General features: G+C 36.3%; 2 protein-coding genes and 3 pseudogenes across 2 annotated transcripts; 4 read left to right on the top strand and 1 right to left on the bottom strand.

The window, feature by feature from the left end:
* The first annotated feature begins 552 nt into the window (after nt 1-552).
* LOC106449777 (F-box/kelch-repeat protein At4g19930) lies at nt 553-1,872 on the top strand. Its single transcript, XM_013891474.3, has one exon. It carries the CDS (start codon nt 553-555, stop codon nt 1,813-1,815), a length of 1,263 nt encoding a protein of 420 aa, XP_013746928.1. The 3' UTR covers nt 1,816-1,872.
* Nucleotides 1,873-2,516: 644 nt separating this feature from the next.
* LOC106448481 lies at nt 2,517-3,959 on the top strand (annotated as a pseudogene).
* A 224-nt stretch (nt 3,960-4,183) lies between these two features.
* Nucleotides 4,184-6,142, top strand: LOC125594998 (annotated as a pseudogene).
* A 3,559-nt stretch (nt 6,143-9,701) lies between these two features.
* LOC125594999 (F-box/kelch-repeat protein At5g39560-like) lies at nt 9,702-14,823 on the top strand. Its single transcript, XM_048770988.1, has 3 exons — nt 9,702-11,694; nt 11,772-11,884; nt 12,070-14,823. The coding sequence occupies exon 3, from the start codon at nt 13,504-13,506 to the stop codon at nt 14,821-14,823; it is 1,320 nt and encodes a 439-aa protein (XP_048626945.1). The 5' UTR covers nt 9,702-11,694; nt 11,772-11,884; nt 12,070-13,503.
* A 2,056-nt stretch (nt 14,824-16,879) lies between these two features.
* Nucleotides 16,880-21,998, bottom strand: LOC125595000 (annotated as a pseudogene).
* Nucleotides 21,999-22,074: the final 76 nt, after the last annotated feature.

Here is a 22,074-nt window from a genome sequence, read left to right on the forward strand (position 1 = left end):
TTAAACAAAAAGAGAGAGGTTAGAATTGTTTTATAAAATATTTATTATTCATAAGCATTAATTGTCATATATATGTTAACCATATTAGGTAATCCGTAGTTTTTATTTTTAAGGAAAGAAACAAATATTCTTTTGTACACTATTAATTAATTGATAGTTAGTTTAATAAAAATCATATTATATATTTATATGGACCAACTTATTTTTCTAACAATTCTAAGAATCATTCTCGTGATGACACGTGGCTACGAAAACATGTTGTAATGCTCCAGGATTAATATATAAGGGATTTTTTTTTATAAAATTCTCTCTTGGTTTCTTGAGAAGAATATCTCTTTGATAAAATTCAAGTTATGTATGCATTCTTGCGTTATCATGTAAATGATATCTGTGAGTATTTTACAATATGCAAAGGAAAACACATTTAAATGATAAGTTCCTAGTTCCTAATTCAAAAAGAAAAAGGATGTTTCTCGGGTTTAAATTAGATACCAAAAAAAGTACATAATCAGTGTTTTCTATCACAAACAATATCGTGTGATACTAAAAAATATGGTTTTTTCTTTTGACCTTGGAGTCATCTTACAACGAGACACAAGAAGAACGAAGAGGAGATGGAAGGTAATAAGAAGAAGAAGACGTAGAGACATATCTAAGGGCCATGAACCGTCACTGGAGATTCCTTTAGATCTCGTGATAGAGATTTTCAGAAGACTCCCTCCCAAATCTCTAACGAGGTTCAAATTAGTCTCCAAGCTCTGGTCATCCATTGTTTGTTCCAAATATCTTACCGACCTTTCATCATCGCCACGTATATACATGTGGTTGGGCTTCGACGAAGAAAAGATATTAGTATCATCGTCACCGTCTTCTCCTGACTTGGACGGTTCCTTTGTAATTGACCAAGATTTGACAATCTCAGCGATGAAAGGCTACTCGGTATCTCACGTTTATCGCGGGTTGATGTGCTTTACAAATGGCACAAATGCACAAATTTTTAACACGACCACTAGGCAACTTGTTGTCTTGCCTGAGATAGAAGAATCCAACATTATAGCTGAAGAGTACAAGTTTAGGAAGGTCATATACCGTATCGGACACGACCCTGTTCATGATCAATATAAAGTGGTTTGCATAGTTTCAACACACAATGTTCGAAGGATGGAGCATTGGGTCTTCACACTAGGAGGAGGTGTGTCTAGACAATGGAGAAAGATACCAAGTCCATGTCCACAACATAGTCCTTTCACACAAGGATTGACAATGAATGGGCGTATGTATTACCTAGGTTTGGTTCCTGATTTGCTTTCTCCTGTGTTTGTGAGATTCGATATTAGTTCTGAAGAAATCAGCGTGCTCCAAAATGTTGAAGATGCCTTTTGGTGTCGGTATTATTATACTGAGATTATAGAATACGATGGAAAACTAGCTATTTTAGACTATTCCGATCTTGTAAAAGACGGTGTGATGGAACTATGGGTGAGGGAAGATGAAGAGAAGAATAGTTGGTCAAGGAAGACTTTGGTGTTGCATCCTTCTCATATGAATATGGTCAAAACGCATATAGTCCATAATATGAGTTTGAGGGTACAAGGTACAACTAGAAACGGTGACGTTATCTTGGTTCCTCAACATATTACTAGACCCGACGACCAGTTTATCGTTTTACCTCAAGTTACAACTCATTTCTACGTGTTTCTTTACAATCTACAAAAGAACCATTTGAGAAAAGTTTACATAAAATCCAACCGCTACAACACCAAAAGATGGGACGTTGTTGGATTTGACGACATTGAGAACTTCATGTCTCTCTAATTGCTTTTGTGAATATATATTTTTATATGTTTCTCCAATCATTTTATTTAATTTTGTTTGGATTTTTTCTCAACTATAGTTTTTCTTATGAAACGCAGCACATTTTTTTTGTGTCATTAATAAAGCGTTATCGATGTTTGATGCCTATATTTAAGAACATATTTATCCATAGTTCACAACTTAGGATATCTCACAAAACCAATGAAAACAATTGTATTTAAATGGGAAAATCCATAAAAACACCCCACAAATTTCATTTAAGTTTTTTAATGTCCAAATTTTTTACTATCGAGTTTAATATTTTTTTCATTTTAATACACTAACTTCTTTTTAAAAGAAAACACTAAGTTTAAAAATTGTGCTTATTTTAATACTCAAATCAAACCTTATGATTGATGAAGTTTGATAATTTAAAAATAAAATCTAAACGATAGTAGAAGTCCATTCTGATTTATTTTATTCAGAGGCTGCAAAACCATAAATCCGGCTAATTTTTATTTAAGTTTTGAAATTATTGCTTGGTTTCTTAAGAAGATTTATAATGTTAAAACCAGGGCATTTTTGCGAAGCAAGCAATTTATATATGTGATTATTATATTATTTATTTACAAAGCAAAATACAATTTTAATGTTAAGTTCCTATTTCTGAATTTAAAAAAAAAAAAAAAAAAGGAAGTTTGATACCATAAAACAGATACTTAATGTTTTCTAACAAAAAAAATATGGCCTTTTCTTTTGACCTAGCCGTCACCTTACACCGGGAGACAAGAAGAATGATGAGGAGATCCAAAGTAATAAGAAGAAGACAGAGAGACATTAACATATGCAAGAGCCACGAACGGCCACAGCCACAGGGGATGCCTTTTGATCTCGTGATAGAAATTCTGACTAGACTCCCTGGTACATCTCTTATGAGGTTCAAATCAGTCTCAAAGCTCTGGTTATCCTTGATTTGTTCCAAATATTTCACCAACCGTTTCTTAAAAGTTTCATCATTATCACCTCGTCTATACATGTGGTTGTGCTTGGACAACAAAAAGAAATTATTACTATCATCGTTGTCTTCCCATGACTTGGATGTTAGTACTATGTCATCCTTTGTAGTTGATCAAAATTTAACAACCCCAGCAATGGAAGGGTACTCGGTCTCTCATGTTTTTCATGGTTTGATGTGTTTTACAAATGGGACACATGCACAAATATATAACACTACCACTAGGCAACTTGTCGTCTTACCTGACATAGAAGAATCCAACATTATAGCTGATGAAGATGTGATCTTCAAGAAGTCCAAATACAGTATCGGACACGACCCCGTTCATGATCAGTATAAAGTGGTTTGCGTGGTTTCAACACGTAAAGATAGAATGTTCCTGCCAGAGCATTGGGTCTTCATACTAGGAGGAGGTGTATCAAGTCGATGGAGAAAGATTTCGAGCCCATGTCCACAACATTGTCGTTTCACAAAAGGATTGACTATCAATGGGCGTATGTATTACCTAGCTTTGGTTCCTTCGATTAAACCTGTTTTTGTGAGATTCGATATTAGTTCTGAAGAAACCCGTTTGCTCCAAGCACCTGAAGATGTCACGTGGCCGTATCAATGTTTTCAAACTGCCGTTATAGAATACGATGGAAGAATAGCTGGTTTAGGCCATGCTGATCTTGTTGAAGATGGTGTGATGAAACTATGGGTATGGAAGATGAAGAGAAGAATATGTGGTCAAGGAAGACACTGGTGTTGCATCCTTCTCAAATGAATATGGTCAATACGAATAATGCAAACGGTACCTATTATTTGAGGGTACATGGTACAACTAGAAACGGTGACGTTATCTTGGCACCTCACAATAGAATTCGTCGAGTTATCCACGGACGGCTTCACGTTTTACCTCAAGGTACAACTCTCTTCTACGTTCTACTTTACAATATACAAAAGAATCATTTGAGAAAAGTTGAAATCGAAGACGGATCAAACTGCTTTCTAAACAAAAGATTGGACGTTATTGGATTGGGCGACACTGAGAACTTGATGTATCTCTAATTGCGTTTGTGAGTGTTTTATTTTATTTTTGGAATGTTACTTTAATCAAGCTTTCGTTCAAGTATAATTTTCTTAACAAAATGCAGCACATGTTTGTGTCTTTCATAAAGGCTTATCAATGTTTGAGGATTCTAAGGTTCTCTCCTTTTGTAACCTCACTTGTTCTTTTGTTTCTTTGCATATAAAATTGTAATTTTTTTGGAATAGATCTTCCTTTAGATCTGAATTAAAGCAATCAAGACATTATACAAGTTACAAAATATGATATAGCTAACCATAAGAGATGTGTCAGCAACCTCTGTAAGACACTCTTGACCAACCATCAGTATTGTCTCCTTCAAGAATGTTAGGCACATCTATCCCTTTAGAAAACAACTATCAAAGTGACGGTTTAGAAGGAAGATCCCCAACAAACAATTTGCATATCCTCTGCATTATCAGGTTATTAAAAAAAAAAAAATTATTGCTTGGTTTCTTGAGAAGAAAATTTATTTTGTTAAAATCAGGACATTCTTACGATTTTTTAAAAAAATAAATATATAAAAAAAAAGGAAGTTTCTAAGGTTTAAATTAGATACCAAAAAAGCAGATAGTCAATGTTTTCTTTCACAAACAATATTGTGTGATACTAAAAAATTATGGCTTTTTCTTTTGACCTAGCAGTCACCTTACAACGGAGGAGAAGTAGAATGATGTGGAGATCGAAGGTAATAATTAGAAGAAGACGGAGAGACATATGCAATAGCCTTGAACTGTCGCAGGAGATTCCGTTTGATCTCGTGATAGAGATTCTCACAAGACTCCCTCCTAAATCTCTTATGAGGTTCAAATCAGTCTCAAAGCTCTGGTCATCCTTGATTTGTTCCAAATATTTCACCAACCGATACCTAAAAATTTCATCATCATCGCCCCGTCTATACATGTGGTTGTGCTTCCACAACAAAAACCAAGTCATCGTGGTCTTCTCCTGACTTGGATGTTAGTACCATGTCATCCTTTGTAGTTGATCAAGATTTGACAATTCCAGCAATAGAAGGCTACCGGGTCTCTCACTTTTTTCATGGTTTGATGTGCTTTACCAATGGACAAAGTGCTAAAATATATAACACTACCACTAGACAGCTTGTTGTCTTACCCCGCATAGAAGAATCTAACATTATAGCTGAAGATGTGATCTCCAAGAAGTTCATATACCGTATCGGACACGACTCTGTTCATGATCAATATAAAGTGGTTTGCATAGTTTCAGCACACAAAAAGGGGTGTATGTTAAAGCTTCTGCTAGAGCATTGGGTCTTCATACTAGGAGAAGGTATATCAAGTCGATGGAGAAAGATATCGAGCCCATGTCCACCACATTCTCCTTTAAAACAAAGATTAACTATCAATGGGCGTATATGTATTACCTAGCTTGGGAATCTTTGTATTATCCTGTGCTTGTGAGTTTCAATATTAGTTCTGAAGAAATCCGTTTACTCCAAAAACCTGAAGATGTCTTTTGGCATGGGTATTATATTAATCTTATAGAATACGCTGGGAAAATAGCTATTTTTGGCCATGCTAATCTGGTAAAAGATGGTGTGATGAAACTATGGGTTATGGAAGATGAAGAGAAGAATATATGGTCAAGGAAGAAACTGGTGTTGCATCCTTCTCAAATGAATATGGTCCTAAACAATAATGCAAACAGTCCCTATTATTTGAAGGTACATGATACAACTAGAAACGGTGAAGTTATCTTGGCACCTCACAATAAATTTCGTAGGGTTATCCACGGCCCGATTCACGTTTTACCTCAAGGTACAACTCTCTTCTACGTTTTACTTTACAATATACAAAAGAATCATTTGAGAAGAGTTAAAATCGAAGAAGGATCAAACTGCTTTCTAAACAAAAGATGGGCTGTTATTGGATTGGACGACACTGAGAACTTGATGCATCTCTAATTGCCTTTGTGAGTGTTTTATTTTATTTTTGGAATGTTTCTTCAATCAATTTTGTATGGATTTTTTGTTCAACTATAACTTTTTAACGAAATGCAGCACATTTTTGTGTCTTTCATAAAGGCTTATAAATTTGATGCTTCTAAGGCTCTGTCCCTTTTCAAACCTTCCAATCACTTAGGAACATTTTTCTTTTGCTTCTTTGCATAGAAACTAGTAATTTCTGGAATAGATCTGAACTAGAGTTTGTTCACAAAAAAAAAGAAGATCTCAACTAAAGCAGTGAAGACATTATACAAGTTACAAAAGTATGCTATAAGCTACCACAAGAGACTCTTGACCAGCCAAAAGTACTCTCTCCTTCAAGAATGTTAGGCACGTTTACCGTTTAGATGACAACTGTTTGCAGACAACAAACAATTTGCAGATCATCTGCACTAATTAAAGAACACTTCTTAGCTCTGAATTAACGTTTAAAATTTGCATAAAAATTTCACGGGTCAATGCAAAGATATTTGCATTGTTCGTGTTGCATCAGCACATCCTCACTATTCAGTGTTGTACTAAAGTCAAACGCAGTGCCAATAATCTTCACCTCAGGTAGAAGATTGGATTGCACATAAGGTATTTAGTCAATCCCTTGGAGATATTTTTCTGATTATCATCAATGTTGGACAGCAAATACGACATAAACTGCGGCCACTTCTTGCTTATATGCTCTGCATCAGTAAAAGTAAGGCTTCTAGTATTTTGTAGTATACCAGAAATGACTTAAGTTTTTATTTTACTTCTAACCTTTACACTTTGAATTTTCTAGAAGCCTAATATAATACCAATTAGTCCAATAAGAACACTTAGCCTTCAAAATATTAAGCATGAGAAACTCCCCCTCTGAAATACAAAACTTGTTAAATTTATACGTGTTAAAAATGATAAACATGTCGCATAAAATCGTGTTATTGAAATGAACGTTGCAATTGAAAGCCTTTGATCAAATAAAAATATATTTAAAAAAGGAACGTCAAAAATTATGTATATGAATTACTGAACTAAATATAAAACGACTTTCAAACTCCATAAAGAACTCAAGATGGTGATTTCTTCATTTTATTGATCCACGAGATAAAACCAGCAAGAAACCGTGAGAGTTTCTTCACAAAGATGAAAATTCTGTTCTGTATTTCTGATATTTTTGGTTTTACAAAATATTAAACTACTTTCTTAAGTCAATTTCAACTTGGTCCACACTAGTTTCAACTCATATGTTAGGTTAGCCTCTTCAAGACATGGGAAGTTATGTTACTTGAATCACAAGACTTCATTGGCTCATCGTTATCCTTTGAGATTTGCAAACCCTAGCTGAAGAAATAATTTTTTCCCCTTTCACTTATCTTCTTTAAGATTTGTAGTATATGACAGATTCTTTACCATCATTTCATATTAAAAAAAAAAAAAAAAAAAAAGAATAAATAGAAGTAGAGTATATGAAGCCATGAGTACTAAACTGTCGCCTGAAGATCCTTATGAAACAAGCTGGATCCACGAAGCAGCAGGATGAATTTGACATGGACACCAGTAAAAAGGCTAACTCACAAGCTCGACGGTAGTTAGACAAAATGCCTCCACATCAGTGGGCCGGGCTCGTGCTCATGGCGGTGGTTGGGGATGTGGAATCAGTTAGATCTAAATCATATGGCACGTATACCAGTTAGATTTGTATTAAGTTGGTTAAAACGGTTTCATGTGTCTTTTTCATAATTACCGAGGTTACCAATTATTGTTCTTTGGTGGATATTTCGTATCAAGGTCCGAGAAACACATGGAGTAATAAGAGAGATAATGACATTATTTGTAAGAAGCTGGATCGAGCCTTGGTGAATGAAGAATGACTGCGAGTCTTTCCGCAGGCCTATTGTGTCTTCGAGGCTGGAGGGTGTTCGGATCATCAAAGGTGTAGGCTCACTATAAAAAAGACAGTCTGAAGCCGAAGAAGCCGTTCAAGTTTGTAAATGCAGTGGCCGACATGCCGGAGTTTCTACCATTGGTCAGCGAATTCTGGTCGCAAACTGAGCCACTGTTCAACTCTACCTCTGCTCTCTTCAGGCTGGGGAAAAACTAAAAGCTCTAAAGCCTTTGCTGCAGAATCTGAGTAAGGAAAAAATTGGAGATATTATAAAGAAAACAAAGGAAGCTTATAACAAGTTATGCGAGCTTCAGACCAAGACTCTTGATGAGCCCTCACAGACTAACATGGTCATGGAGTCTGCTGCTCTCTCAAGATGGACGTTTTTATCAAAATTGGAGGAGAAAGTCCTTAGTCAGCGGGCTAAGATTCACTGGTTGGTGATTGGAGATGAGAATAACAAGACGTTTCACAGAGCGGCAAGAGTTCGAGAAGTAAAGAACTCAATCAGAGAGATAAAACGCGAGGATGGTTCTATTGCTGACAACCAGGAGGATATCAAAAAAGAAGCGGTGGATTACTTTAGAAAATTTTTGAACCATACTCCTCAAAACTATACATGAATTAGTATGGAAGCGCTAAAAGACCTGCTGGATTACGACTGTTCTGAAGCAGATAAGAACATGCTCATGGGAGTGGTTTCGGAAGAGACGATCAGGAGAGTGTTGTTTGGTATGGCTGCAGATAAATCCCCGGGCCCTGATGGGTTTTCCTTAGAGTTCTTCCGTGCTACATGGGCCATCACTGGAGGTGACTTTGTTCAAGCCATTCAATCCTTCTTTGATAAAGGGTTTCTCCCCAAGGGGATCAACTCAACAATCCTGACTCTCATTCCCAAGAAAGATGAAGCAATCTATATGAGATATTATCGCCCTATCTGATGCTGCAACGTGATCTACAAGGTGATATCCAAGATATTGGCAAGCCGTTTGAAGAGATTGCACCCTTCTTTCATCTCACCAAACCAATCAGCGTTTGTTAAGGATCGGCTTCTCATGGAAAATGTTCTACTAGCGTCGGAGCTTGTGAAGAGTTACCATAAACCTTCAATCTCAGCGAGATGTGCTCTAAAGATAGACATTTCCAAAGCCTTCGACTCTGTACAGTGGCCGTTCCTCCTATCGGTCTTGGAAGCCATGGGTCTGCCTGAGAAATTCATCATATGGATCAAGAAATGCATTGAGCTTGCTTCCTTCTCTGTTCAGATCAATGGAGAGTTAGCTGGTTACTTTAATAGTAAGAGAGGGATGCGTCAAGGGTGCTCTCTATCGCCGTTTCTATATGTAATCTGAATGCAAGTGCTGTCGAAGCTCCTGGACAAAGCTGCACTAGAAAGGCGCTTTGGGTTTCACCCTTACTGCAAAGACCTAACCCTGACCCACCTGTGCTTTGCTGATGATGTTCTTGTGTTCTCGGATGGGTCGAAAAGTTCTGTAGAGGGTATATTGGAGGTGTTCAAAGAGTTTGCAAAGCTATCGGGTCTATGCATAAGTCTGGAGAAGTCGACGCTTTTTCTGGCAGGTGTTAAAGAGGATGCTAGTGCTGACATTCTACATCAGTTCCCCTTTGAAGCAGGTTCTCTCCTGGTGAGATATCTCGGCCTACCACTGCTATCGAAGATGTTGTCAGTGGCTGATTACGCCCCTTTGCTCTCGAGAATTAAAAGCAAGATTAATTCCTGGACGGCTAGACACCTCTCCTTTGCGGGGCGTTTTCAGCTAATTGGCTGGGTACTATACAGTGTCATCAATTTCTGGCTGTCAGCATTTTGCCTACCAAAACAGTGTATTCAGGAGATTGACAGTCTCTGCTCGGCGTTTCTCTGGTCGGGTCCGGTTTTGTCTTCGCAAAAGGCAAAAATTGCTTGGTCAGATGTTTGCAAACCGAAAGAAGAAGGAGGGTTGGGGTTGAGATTCTTAGAAGAAGTAAACAGAGTATCATGCCTGAAGTTGATTTGGTGTATTCTATCCTCCACATCCTCTCTGTGGGTTTAGTGGATTCAGAGATATCTAATAAGGAAGGGGTCCTTCTGGAGTTTTAAGGAAACAAGCTCCTTAGGGTCGTGGATGTGGAAGAAGCTTCTACAGCTCAGACCCTTGGCGAGAGAGCTAACCAAAATGGAAGTAAACAATGGGTCGACGACGTCTTTCTGGTTCGATAGGTGGTCTCAGTTGGGAGTTCTGATCGACCTAGCTGGAGAAAGGGGTAGCCTGAGGCTTGGCATCTCGATGAACTCAACGTTTGAGAGTGCTGTGAATACTTACCGAAGGCGAAGACACAAGAATTCTGTTTTGATGCAAATTGAGAGTGAGATTCTAAATCTTCAAGAGAAAGGTCTTCGCCAATGTGAGGATAACTGTCTTTGGATGCGTGAAAATGGGGAGTTCTGACCGGGGTTTATAAGTGCACAAACTTCGAATCTTACAAGAGTGCATGCTCCTCGTGTTTCTTGGTTCAAGGGGATTTGGTTTAAAGAAGCTACACCAAAATACTCCTTTATAAGTTGGATTGCAGTCCATAACAGGCTATCTACTGGAGATAGGTTGCTCAGGTGGAATCCTCAAGCAATCTCTACTTGTTGGCTTTGTAGTGCTGCTACAGAAACTCGGGATCACTTATTTTTTGAGTGCTCTTTCTCTGCTGAGGTCTGGAGAGGTACGATAAGGGGTTTGGATGGCGCGGTCTCCTCTGTTCACTGGCCTACTCTGTTACAAAGACTGGTGATAGGATCGCAAGACTATCTTTCTACCTTTCTCTTGCGCTATTGTTTCCAAGCAACAGTGTATGCAATATGGTTCGAGAGGAACAAGCGCAGAGTTGGAGAGTCTCCACAATCTGTTGCTCTACTTCTCATCTTTCTGGACAAGTTAATTCGCAATAGAATCTCTTCATTGAGGAAGAAAGGGGGAAACAATATGAGAAGACCATGGAGATATGGTTTGGAAGTAGCTAAACTTCTAATTCTTTCTTAAAAACTTCTATAGGTTTCTCTTTTTGTACAAAATAGCATTAGGTTGTACAAAGCTTTTTTGAAGTGAATAAAATTTAAAATTCTTTCAAAAAAAAAAAAAACAAACTTGATGTTCTGTTTGTAGACAGCAAGAATTGTTCTCTTCATCTACATGTCGTAACCAATCTGTTGTCTTAAAGCTTAACTAGATTTTGACCCGCGCTTTATATCATTTTTATAAATGTCTAATTACATAAATACTTTCATTATTATAATATATTGATGATATATGTTGTTTATTTGAAGATCAAAATGTGTTACTCACTTACTTTATACCGTTCTTACTGGACTGACATCGGTTTGGACCATGTTCTTACGATATATTTTTATCATAGTCTAAATTTAATATTTGATTTTATAAATATTTATCGTGTGTTTATTGTAAAATAACACAGAGTTTTATAAATACATGATAATTTCTAATAATATAAGTTTTAAAATTTTGTGCTCGATTTATTTATATTTGAAGTTTTTAAAAGATATGTGTAAATTATTTATATATTTAATTGTTAGTTGGAAAAAGAAAATTTAATAGTTATTTTATATGTTTAAACATGAATTTTTAGAAAATAGTAATTATGTTTTTGTATTGGGCTCAAATATGTTTATACATGTTAAGTTTTAGAAATTATCAGACGTAAGAGCCCGTATGAAAAAAGATTAATCAGCGTATTGGGCTCAAATAATGTTTTCGTAAACTTGACCCACCCAAGTCGAGTACTTGGTCATTTTTTTTGTTGGCCAATTTAGTACTTGGTCGTAAAGACCGTTTACGTGTTGAAATAAAAGAACAGAAAGGAAAGAAAGATAAAAAAAGGACAGATTCTTAACCGATGATCAAATCGTTCCCCATGGTGAAAATCAAAGATAGTCGACTATTGCCTGAGTAAATAACAACTCAGAAACTCGAAATCAAAAGGTATTACTATCGTTTCCTCATCTGTTAATTGTTTTTGTTAGATCTGAAATACAGAGTCGTAATGAGATTTTTGACAGATCGTAACATGCAGATGAATCTGTTCTTAGATCTGAAATATTATGAAAGGGAACAGACGATTACCATGCTATCATCATACGTCGGGGATTCTGCATAAATCTGAAGAAACCTGGTTTATACTATATAATCTTCTCCTATGATTCTTTTTAACTCTGTGATTATTTGTTATTGTTTAGAAAATTAATTTTTGACAGTACCATCGAAGATACCATGTTTGATTGAGGAAGACTCGTTTTATGTTTGGAATATTATCTTAATTAAAATAAAGAATCCTGCTAATTTTTCTGTTTATTTCAGATGGAAACCACGAGCAAGAACAGTGGTGGATTCATTGTCTGCTCCGGCTGCAAGAGAGGAAAGGATATATAATACTACAACCGTGAAAGATAAGTTCCTTTAAACAATTGTAAAAAGAACTATTTATTTAAATAGAAAGTTCTTAGACTTTTAGTCTGATATATTCTGTTGTAATAAGTAGACAGTAACAAACGCTTACATTCTCATCAGCCAAGATGAATTTTATGGTTTCCCTTGATAGTTGTATGTTTTGTTTTCAAGAGTGTAGAACCTTCACATGAATAAACCATGTATTTTTCGAGGGACTCAAGTCTTTAATGACAGTAACTTTTTCGTAGAAGTTTTCGTCGTTTGAATTTGCATGTTTGAAGCCATAGTTTGTTTGACGGTGTGGGTTTGAATAGGAATAGGGCGTTGCCTATTTATAATAATATCTATATGTTAAAGGGAGAGGTGCTTAGGTTATAGGAGAAACTTGGGGAATACTCTAAATCGTATCTAACCAGATTGTGTAAACTTTATTTTCGATATCATTTATGATTACTATTAGGCAAATTCGGTTACCAATTTCAAACCTAAGATATTTTCTGTGTGTTCGTCACATTAATTTTACTTCAATCGTATAATCTTGTTAGTGATTGAGCACCGTGATTTTAGTTTAGTTATATTAGGGACCGTGATTTTAGTTAAATCGTAAATTCTTGTTTCTATATATTCTGTTTTAAATTTATTGTAAGCAAATACGCAAAAAAAAAGGAATGAGTTAGAGAATATACTTGGAATTGATTTAGTTTCAAAGGGAAATTAAATTAGTGGCTGTTTAAAAGTTCAATACAATTATAAAACCAAATTATATAGAACTTTAGAAATCCACAATTTGTTAAATTCAGAATATACTGTAACACCTTTGGTTGAAAATCGATATTCATATTTTTTGGGATTATTAAAGTGATAATACAATGTAAATAATTTATTTTATCGACTTCATAAATTAAATTTTAAATAAGTTGGAATGAACTCCAATGTAATTTGTACATCGGTAAAATTTTCTTACATACGTTATAGACGAATGGTTCATGGGCTTAATAAGTTGGGTTTACACTTCACACGAAATAGGCTAAAATTGTTGGGCTGAAATGGTGGTGATATTTTGATTGGTCAAGCTTACTCTTGTTTCTGATTGGTCGAGTTATAAATGGTCGTAATTCATTTTTTTTAAAAGAAAGGAAGTGGCATTCCCTTGTAATTAACTTGAAAAACTAAGGGCAGAATCCTAGTAAAGATTCTGTTTTAATAGTATAGATTGATAGATTGAATGTTTGGAGGATGAAAAGGGTTAGCTCAAGACTAATTAATTATATAGCACAACTGATAACGTTATAAATGAACGAGCCCATTGCATATTTAGCCCAGTCGATTTTAATATAAAATGTGATGGAAAAACTCTCGAGCATGGCTAGATTATATTCAAGACCTAAAAGAAGCACCAAATCCAAAGTAGAGCAGCCACCCCCGAAGAAGAAGAAGGAGGAGATGAATACTACTACAGTCTCCACCAGGGCTAGCTTATGTTCAAGACCTATAAGAAGCACCAAATTAGAGCAACCGCCGCAGAAGAAGAAGAAGGAGAGGAATAGTAGTAGTGCAGGATGGTTTTCACTACAACTAATTCCAGATGAGATCGTTTTGAATTGTATAGCACGCATCTCTAAATCTCAGTACCGTTCACTCTCCTTAGTCTCCAAGACCTTCCGCTCTCTCATCTCTTCCCCAGAGCTCTACAGGGTTCGCTCCCTGATCGGAAACACAGAGCCTTGCCTCTGCATACGCCAAGAGTTACCCACTCATGATCGCTGGTACATTCTTGACCAAACTCTGGTAACTAGTACCAACAGTAATGGTTTGATTAAGGATGAGTTTAACTTATTACCTATCACCACTTCGTCCTCTTTATCAAAGTCAACCACTTTAGCCGTCGGTTTCGAAGTCTACCAAATGGGAGGCGACCAGCTGCCATCATCCACCGTTCGTGTGCTTGATTTTAGGACTCGCACTTGGCGTGATGCTCCTGATATGGGGGTAGCAAGGAAACGCCCCGAGTCTGCTCTTATAGACGGCAAGATATATGTAGTTGGAGGAGAAACAAAGGAGTCCTCCTCCTGGCCTGAGGTTTTTGACCTAAAGTCTCAGACTTGGAATCCATTGCCTAGCCTCAATGATGACGACAAAGCTGAGGTTCAGCTTCGTATAGGAGAGCTATTGGCCACCACAAGTAACCATAAAAGGTATGCGTTTGACTCCAAACAAGGAACATGGAAGGAACAACTAGCCCTTATGGAACCACTAGGGCTTTCTTATAATAGGAGTGGACCTTGGTGCATTATAGACAATGTAAAGTTTAGTGTTTTTAAGCGCAAGCTTATGTGGTCTGAGCGTGGAAACTGGTTCAGTGTCAAGGGTTTGAAAGATGTGTGTACCAAGCCTCATGTTAACCACCATACAACAATTCAGTTAGCTAACCATGGTGGTGGAAGTATCCTAGTTATATGGGACGAGCTACATTCACTCGAGTTTCCAGTGGCCGGGAAGACGCGGAAACATGTCTGCACAAACAGGAGAATTTGGTGTGCTGTGATTAAGTTGGAGAAGCGCTTCTTCGGATTGAAGTTTGAGGTTTGGGGGAAGGTTGTACGGTCGAATGCTTTGCTTACAGTCCCCAAATCATTCAAGTTATTAAGCTGTGTTACCCTTTAATTTGCTCTTCATTTTCTTTTTTTTTTACATTGGTTTTATTGTGAATTTTGGATATTTATTACGGAGTATATAGGCCTTACGTGCCTTCTTTCATTTTGGTCACGATAATAATAATATTTCTGTAGCCAAGGCTTTCTTGATAACCAAGCAAATTATGTACTAAACAGCAGATGGACAAGGACAGGTTACAATTGGATATACAAACTAGCATTGACCTTGGGCTTCTATACTATTTTCTGCTTTTCCTATACATACATTATTGTCATCATTCAAAACATTCTCTTATGTCTGTTTTCCTTTTAAAAGATAGTCATGTGATAGGTAACATAAAGTCCATGAAAGTATCTTGTCAACTGCCCCTAACTTTTTTGTACAGTTACACAACTCACACCTTTAACATGAAAACAGGGGCTTTGTTATGTTTGCGTTCAGAGTATTGAGAAAATGTATGGACACTCAACAATGGAAGTAGAGATAAATTTCTCCAAGATGATTTTTCATCTTTCCAGAATTTAGCCTGACAGGAATTTTAAAGCAATTTTCAGTTAATAGCACACAATCTGGGTCTTATTTTCCAGATAGGATCCAAGAAGAGCTCTTTCATCTGAAGTGAGCTTTTTCATTTAGACACCAAAGGTGTTAATATCCAAATGATGATAAGCGGAGGAAACTATTGTGACATGGTATGACATGATTCTGCGGTATTTTTGTTTCTGAATTGCCTAGGATACTGATTTTGATGATTTTAGAACATTCAGTTTCTTTTGAAGCCATTGCTTCTTCTCAGTTTCTGTTTTGTTCTGTTCTGTTCTTTTCAAGGTTTACAACAAAATCACAACTTTTATCCTCCGTGTAACAGTATAGAATCATCACTGTTTACATACTCAGCCAGTCAGCCCTCGGTTTCTGTTCTTTTCAAGGTTTACCTTGTCGGTTTCTGTTCTGTTCTTACAGCTCTTCTCTTGGGTATTTATCGAAAACAAGAAATAGAAAGAAAAACTCAATGGTATCGATTTGATGAAGGAACCTCAGCCTAAGCAAGAGTACCGTACATTTTTGAAGTGTAAGTTTCTTTTCCTTACCTACATTTTGTTATGCTGCTTTAATCATCTTCACTTTTGCTTTTAAGTCTCAGTACGTTTAGGCTTCCGTCTTTCCCCACTAGTTACATTCAGTTTTCGTTGGACTACTTCAACCTAGCTTAGTTTCTATCTTGAGTTAGTATTTCGTAGCTTCACCATCTTTTGTTAAAAACATATATCCTTTTGACATGTAGGCTTTGCCGCTTTGGTCTGTTAGAAATTCTGTAGTTTGATTTGTTGCTATCAATAAGGAGCATTAATATTCTACGTTAGCATTGGTTTTATACACTTAGTAGCAGAAAAGAGAAAATATGAGAGCTAAAGCTAAGCTGCTAATGGCACACACGGTTCCATCTGAATGCAAAGAAGCTTTCGGTTTTTTGGTTCCTTTGATGAATGTGGCTGATAGTAAAATCTCTAATGATATCTGCTGCTATAGTATTCTGTCACCTTGGTCAATCACACCATGGGTGAGTTTAGTTGGTTGTGAACAACATGAGCATCTGAATGGTTTGCATCTAAAATCTCACTGTGTTCCACACTCCTGTTGCTATCAAAGAGCTTTGACCTCTCTTCTCCATTGTTCTGTCATCTTCATGGCGCAGCCCCATATCTCCTACTTCTATTTCAAACAAATCATTATCATCCATCAAATCCTTTTTCTTTATACCTTTGTCAAATGACTTGTTATCTTTCTCTCCTTTATTAGCCTTCACCTCCTATACAGTTGCTAGTATTTCAACTATGCTACCTTGAGATGTAAGATATATGTTTTTTTTTTTTCTCATAAAGCTCCAACATTTGGCCACAAAATATCTTAAAATAGAAAAAAATGATTGAATAAAGAAGGAGAAACAAAAGGCCAATGTAGAACCATCAGAAATTCAAAAAAAGGATTTGGAAGGAGCATCTAAAGCATAGACCAACCGTTTGAAAAAAAAAACTCCATGCAACTGGAGCCTTGGCAGACGAGATGATTCAAAAAAGTTCTTACTTATCGAACATTTATTTCCTTGTGGAAAATTTTCAGGACACAACAGAGTGGAAACATGACCAGTTGTGTCCAAAGATACCCAACTACAGATTGATTTGCATTTGGGTGTTATCTCCCAATTGGAATTCTTTGTAAGATTGATTCAGTTGATCCACATGAATCCTCTTGGAAAATAAACGTCCACTTCCTATACATTGTAATCGCCATTCCTTATTGGAGTTAAATTTTGACACTCGATTTCTTCACAAGTTGTGTCAGTAACATCTGAGTTTGTCTTCTGGGGTTCATCAGATGCATACACTAATCTTAGGCCGCACTTGAGCACCTCGACTCTAGCTTTCTCATCTGTGACACCAAATTCAAGGGAAGTTGTAGTTGGAGTACATGCATCTGAGCACTGCTCTTCAAGACATTTGATGTTATTTGAGCATCTTGTATAGCAAATAAAGACATGCTCTGACGACATCTTCTTGTCTTGTTTCTTGCCATTTGCCATCTTGTCTGACTTCTTGCCATGTCTGTTCCAACTTCCAACCAAGCGATCGAAGGAGATCCGCGACCCATCTTTACTTTCCAGCTTAAACTTGCATGTAACCGAAAAGGAGTTGATTCCTTCTTGGCCATTTGGAAAGGAGATAACTACACATAAAGCTATTCCGACAAACCTATTTTCATTCCAATGTGGGGAAAGTTTGAGGTTTAACTCAGATCCAACTGCTTCATGGCAAAACCATGAGGGCACTTCACAACCTGGAAAGCAAATGCTGAACAAAGCCTCTGGAACAAAACCCTGCAGAAGTTATTACAAAAGTTATAGTCATCATAAGGTTACTTGCAAAAAGCAAGAAATGAATGGGAGGATACCTCATTGCAGCGTTTTAGTGCATCTGATAGAAACTGGCATTTTCGTTGAGCGTAGGTTGTGATTCCTTCCTTTGCAGTTCGGTCCAATTTGTGGCAGTCGGTGAAAATGAATGTGGAGTGAATCTGCTCCGATGGCAAATGAGTAGCCAGTGGAGTTGCAACTGTTCTTAGCGACTCGCATCCGTGTGCATCTAAGCACTGAAGATTTGGTGGAAGCTCTGGAATAGATAAAAGATTCTTACAGTGCTTCAAGTCCAGCCATTTCAACTGAGATAGCAGACTGATGTAACCCGGAAGTAAAATGATTGTATCATTTCCGCTTAGGCATAAACGCTGAAGTGAGTTTATATTAGGAATCTCCTTTATTGCTGTCCCATCAAGCATCAGAATCTGCAAGCATTTCATGTTCTTCATCTCATCTGGGAGACTACTTAGCTTCGAACAGCCAGAACATACTAGTTCTTGAAGATCTTTCATCTTGTCAAATCCTTCGGGAAGCTTTGCCAGCTTCTTGCAGTCTTTCATGCTCAATTTAACGAGTCTTGCTAGCTTCACCATGTCTGTAGGAAGTTTCTTTATTGCACTGCCATCCAAATATAGAGCATAGAGAGTTTTTGAAATCACCACAAACTTCTTCAGACTTGAGCAGTTGCTAAGGATGAGTGTCTTCAGAGATTTCAAATCGATATTGGGAAGGGACTCCAGAGCTGTGCACCCTTTCAAATTCAGGAAAACAAGACTTTCCATCTTTTGCATATCCAGAGGTAACGTTTTCAGTGCTGTGCAACCTTCAAGGTTCAGCCTTTCAAGATTGCGAGCCTTTGATAGCCCTGACAAGGTATCCAGTTGACTTGAGTGATTTAGATCGACCCACCTTAGCTTTGGTACAGCCTACGATGAGAAAGGGATCCATACACTAAGTTAGTACAATCCATAGTTCTAAAAATCATTCTAGAACCCCTAGGTGGAAAATCGATCCAAGATTTTTTTTTAAGTTTGATTTATACGACTCAAATCGGTTTAAACCATTCTACCTTGTTTTAACCGCTATAAAGCAATTTGCATTGATCTAAATTAGTATAGTTCTGTTAAATTTAATAATTTAGTACAAGTCCACAAATTTATCTCGTTTTTTGTTACATGTATCTAATTTTGATAACTCATCAAAACATATTATAATTAAATTTATAAATTAAAATATCTTATATAAATATATAATATATCATTACAATATTATTTGAAAAGTCAGTTTCTTACATGTCGCGTTTACGTTAACTTTCACGATGGCTTGTTACACTGATACCTTTAGTTATTTGTGTTTATTATTATAATTGCTATTATTAGTATTTAATTTTAATTTTCTTTTATTGTTACATTCCTTTTATAACTAAATTATTATCAAAAAGAAAATTTATATAAAAGACAATATCTATAAATATTTTCGTTTTTATTTTCGATTTTATTAATAAAATTAGAAAAAGAAAATTTGTACAAAAAGAAATATTTTAACTATTGAAGTATAATATTTTAATATATGTGATTTAGTTAAAAAAATTTCCTTTTATATAAATTCCAATTTTATAAACTTTTCTTTATATTTTATTAAAAATCTTAGGATATTAAAAATAAAATATCCTCTTTCTTAATAAAAATGAAACTATATGATTATACCTCTTGATAGTTAAATTTTTTTTATTTCTACAACAAAATGCACATTTTATGAAATTTTCTCTTTTTACATTATAGATTTTAACTTTAATTATTTTGACTACCTCCAAAATTTATATAAAACAAACTGATTCTCATAAATCAAAACTATTAAACAATCGACATAATAATAAATCAGTCAATCATTCATCGTTCACAGAAAATCTTCATTATTCATAAAACTAAGTCTTTCTATTATAAAAAAAAATCATTCACATGGATTCTATCAGAAAATTCGTTTCTCTTTAAATGTATGCAAAATCAAAATAAACATCATGAGATTTTGGAAAAATAATCTCTTAAAAGAGGCTGTTCCTATTGAGATGGTTTTCATTGATAATGAGATAATTTTTAAAATTCATATTTTTCCAATTTCTGCTAATTCTACAATTATCAAAAATCAAAAATTGAAAAAAACCGTATTCATGCAACAATTAAAAGCAATGACTTGATTAAGAAGTTCAAACAAGTTAGTAAAATATGAATTAAAAATAATTAACAACATTAAGATCATTTTTACACTGGTGATTTTATAATTTTAGAAATAAATATCGTAACCAAGTTGAATATATTGGACAAAAATTATAACACCACAACTAAACAACTTATAAATAAGATAACATAAAAATACACAAAATATACTAAAAACTCATAAAATATCACTCAAATTATTATATTTTAGTTTCTTATAAATATTCGTGAAGGCGCATAGGCTCGAATGAGTCATCTAGTATAAACTAAATCAATAATTAGTTAAAGCTTATGCTCCGTCTAAACCCCGAATAATCTGTCTAGTTGTTAGTACTCTATAGAGTGCTTACTTACAGTCTAACGATTTTTTCAACATTGGTTACAGTCTAACGATTTCTTGAACATACGTATAATCCATCTAATCAAACTGAGACAAAACACAAAAAAGCAATCAACTAGAGAGTCACTGACCTTCTCATCGTTCCAGATCTGTTTAATCTTGCTGTAAGGTAGCTTAAGGTCTACGAGATTCTCGGGATGAAATCTTGTGGAAGTTCATCTTTTGGGAAATGTAGCCAATGCAAACATCGTACCTCTTTCAGTGGAAGCTCAAGTTCATCAGGGATGTGTATGTTTTTTTCCTTAGGCTCACACTCCTGAGGACAATGAACTGTAGAACTTGAGATACCTGAGATGTCGCATCTTCTTGAATTGATCCCTTCCTAAGGTCACATGGTTCTTCGTTCTTCAGTCATACAAGTCGAGAAAAAAACTTCTGACGCTGGTGCCGCCTCCCTGTAAACACCGTACAAAGTCAGCAAATTAAACTAATGAAAGGAGAGTTATTTGGAGGCGTAGTCTCACTTTTCTTTTACGTAGCTATCGAGCATGTCCCCGTTATTTTTGTTCTGACGGTGCCATATCCGGTGTCTTCCTCTTCCATCCTCCTTAGCATAAGCTTCTGAACCAACTTCCATGGCAAACGTATACAAAGATCATGCATCTCCACTCGGCTGTCAGAGATATAAATCATGAACTTGTCCTTGAGAGCATCTATTGTGGACATTGTCGCTTTAGGACCAGATGAATCCAGCAAGCTCTTTACAAAACCAAATCATGGGATCTAAAAAAAGCTATGTCAAGAAACGCATCCTTCTGCTCTTGACTCAGTTCATCATCATAAGTTACTTGCAAGACACGGTCTCGAATACTAGGGCTGAGCTTTTGCGGAAGTGAATCTAGTTTTTCTATCCAGTAAGGCAAGGGTTTGCCACGAAGCTCTTCACCCAATATCTTGAGAACTTGTGGGTGGCCTCTCGCGTAACGCACAACCTCTTTAGAAACCTTCGTGAAAGCTTCCCTGTCGTGTTTGTTTTGGTGATCAAATGCATAGCGATTAAAGTGTTTAAACCCATCTCGGTAGCACAAGAGCGGTACAAAATAAGTACGAAGGATCATGGAATCATCCCCAGGGACCAGATCACGAGACACTGCGCGTGTTGCAATCACAATCTTGCTACCTTTCTGATCCATTCACGAAGACTCTCAAAAATAACTTGTATATGCGTCTCGTCACTTGTCCCATCAAGAACAATGAAAACTTTTTCTTTACAAGTTTTTCCTTGTATTCTTCGTATGTCCCATCATCTTCTATGTCGTCATTACCAAGCAACTCCCTGAGGAGCATCACGGGCAAGCGTTCCAGTCCCCATTGCTTTACAATGCCGCTTATATTTTGGAGTAAGACGCGTCTGAAGAACCTGCTGTACCACTCATTGTAGAACGCTTTCAAGAGAGTGGTTTTACCAATGCCTGGCATCCCAACAACTTGGACAATACGAGTCTCCACACCATGAATGTCTACTGTTTCTTCCAGTTCCTCCAGGCGTTGTTTGAGCCCACAAATCTGACCTGCCTCCTCCTCTTCTTCTTGTTCTTCTCCTCTAGTGTTTTGTGCATGTTCCACGCATGTTCCATGTGTGCTTTCTTCTAACGGAATTTTGTTCAGCGCTTGCAAAACCTCGTTGACGATTTTATTGATGAACGTGTTCTCGTTGCTGCAATTGTTTGAGAATATGACAAATTGACAATAACAATTTTTTATTTATTTATTAAAAGCCAATACTAAGTATT

The sequence above is a fragment of the Brassica napus genome (assembly GCF_020379485.1).
Source record: "Brassica napus cultivar Da-Ae chromosome C7 unlocalized genomic scaffold, Da-Ae chrC07_Random_6, whole genome shotgun sequence".
NCBI lineage: Eukaryota > Viridiplantae > Streptophyta > Magnoliopsida > Brassicales > Brassicaceae > Brassica > Brassica napus.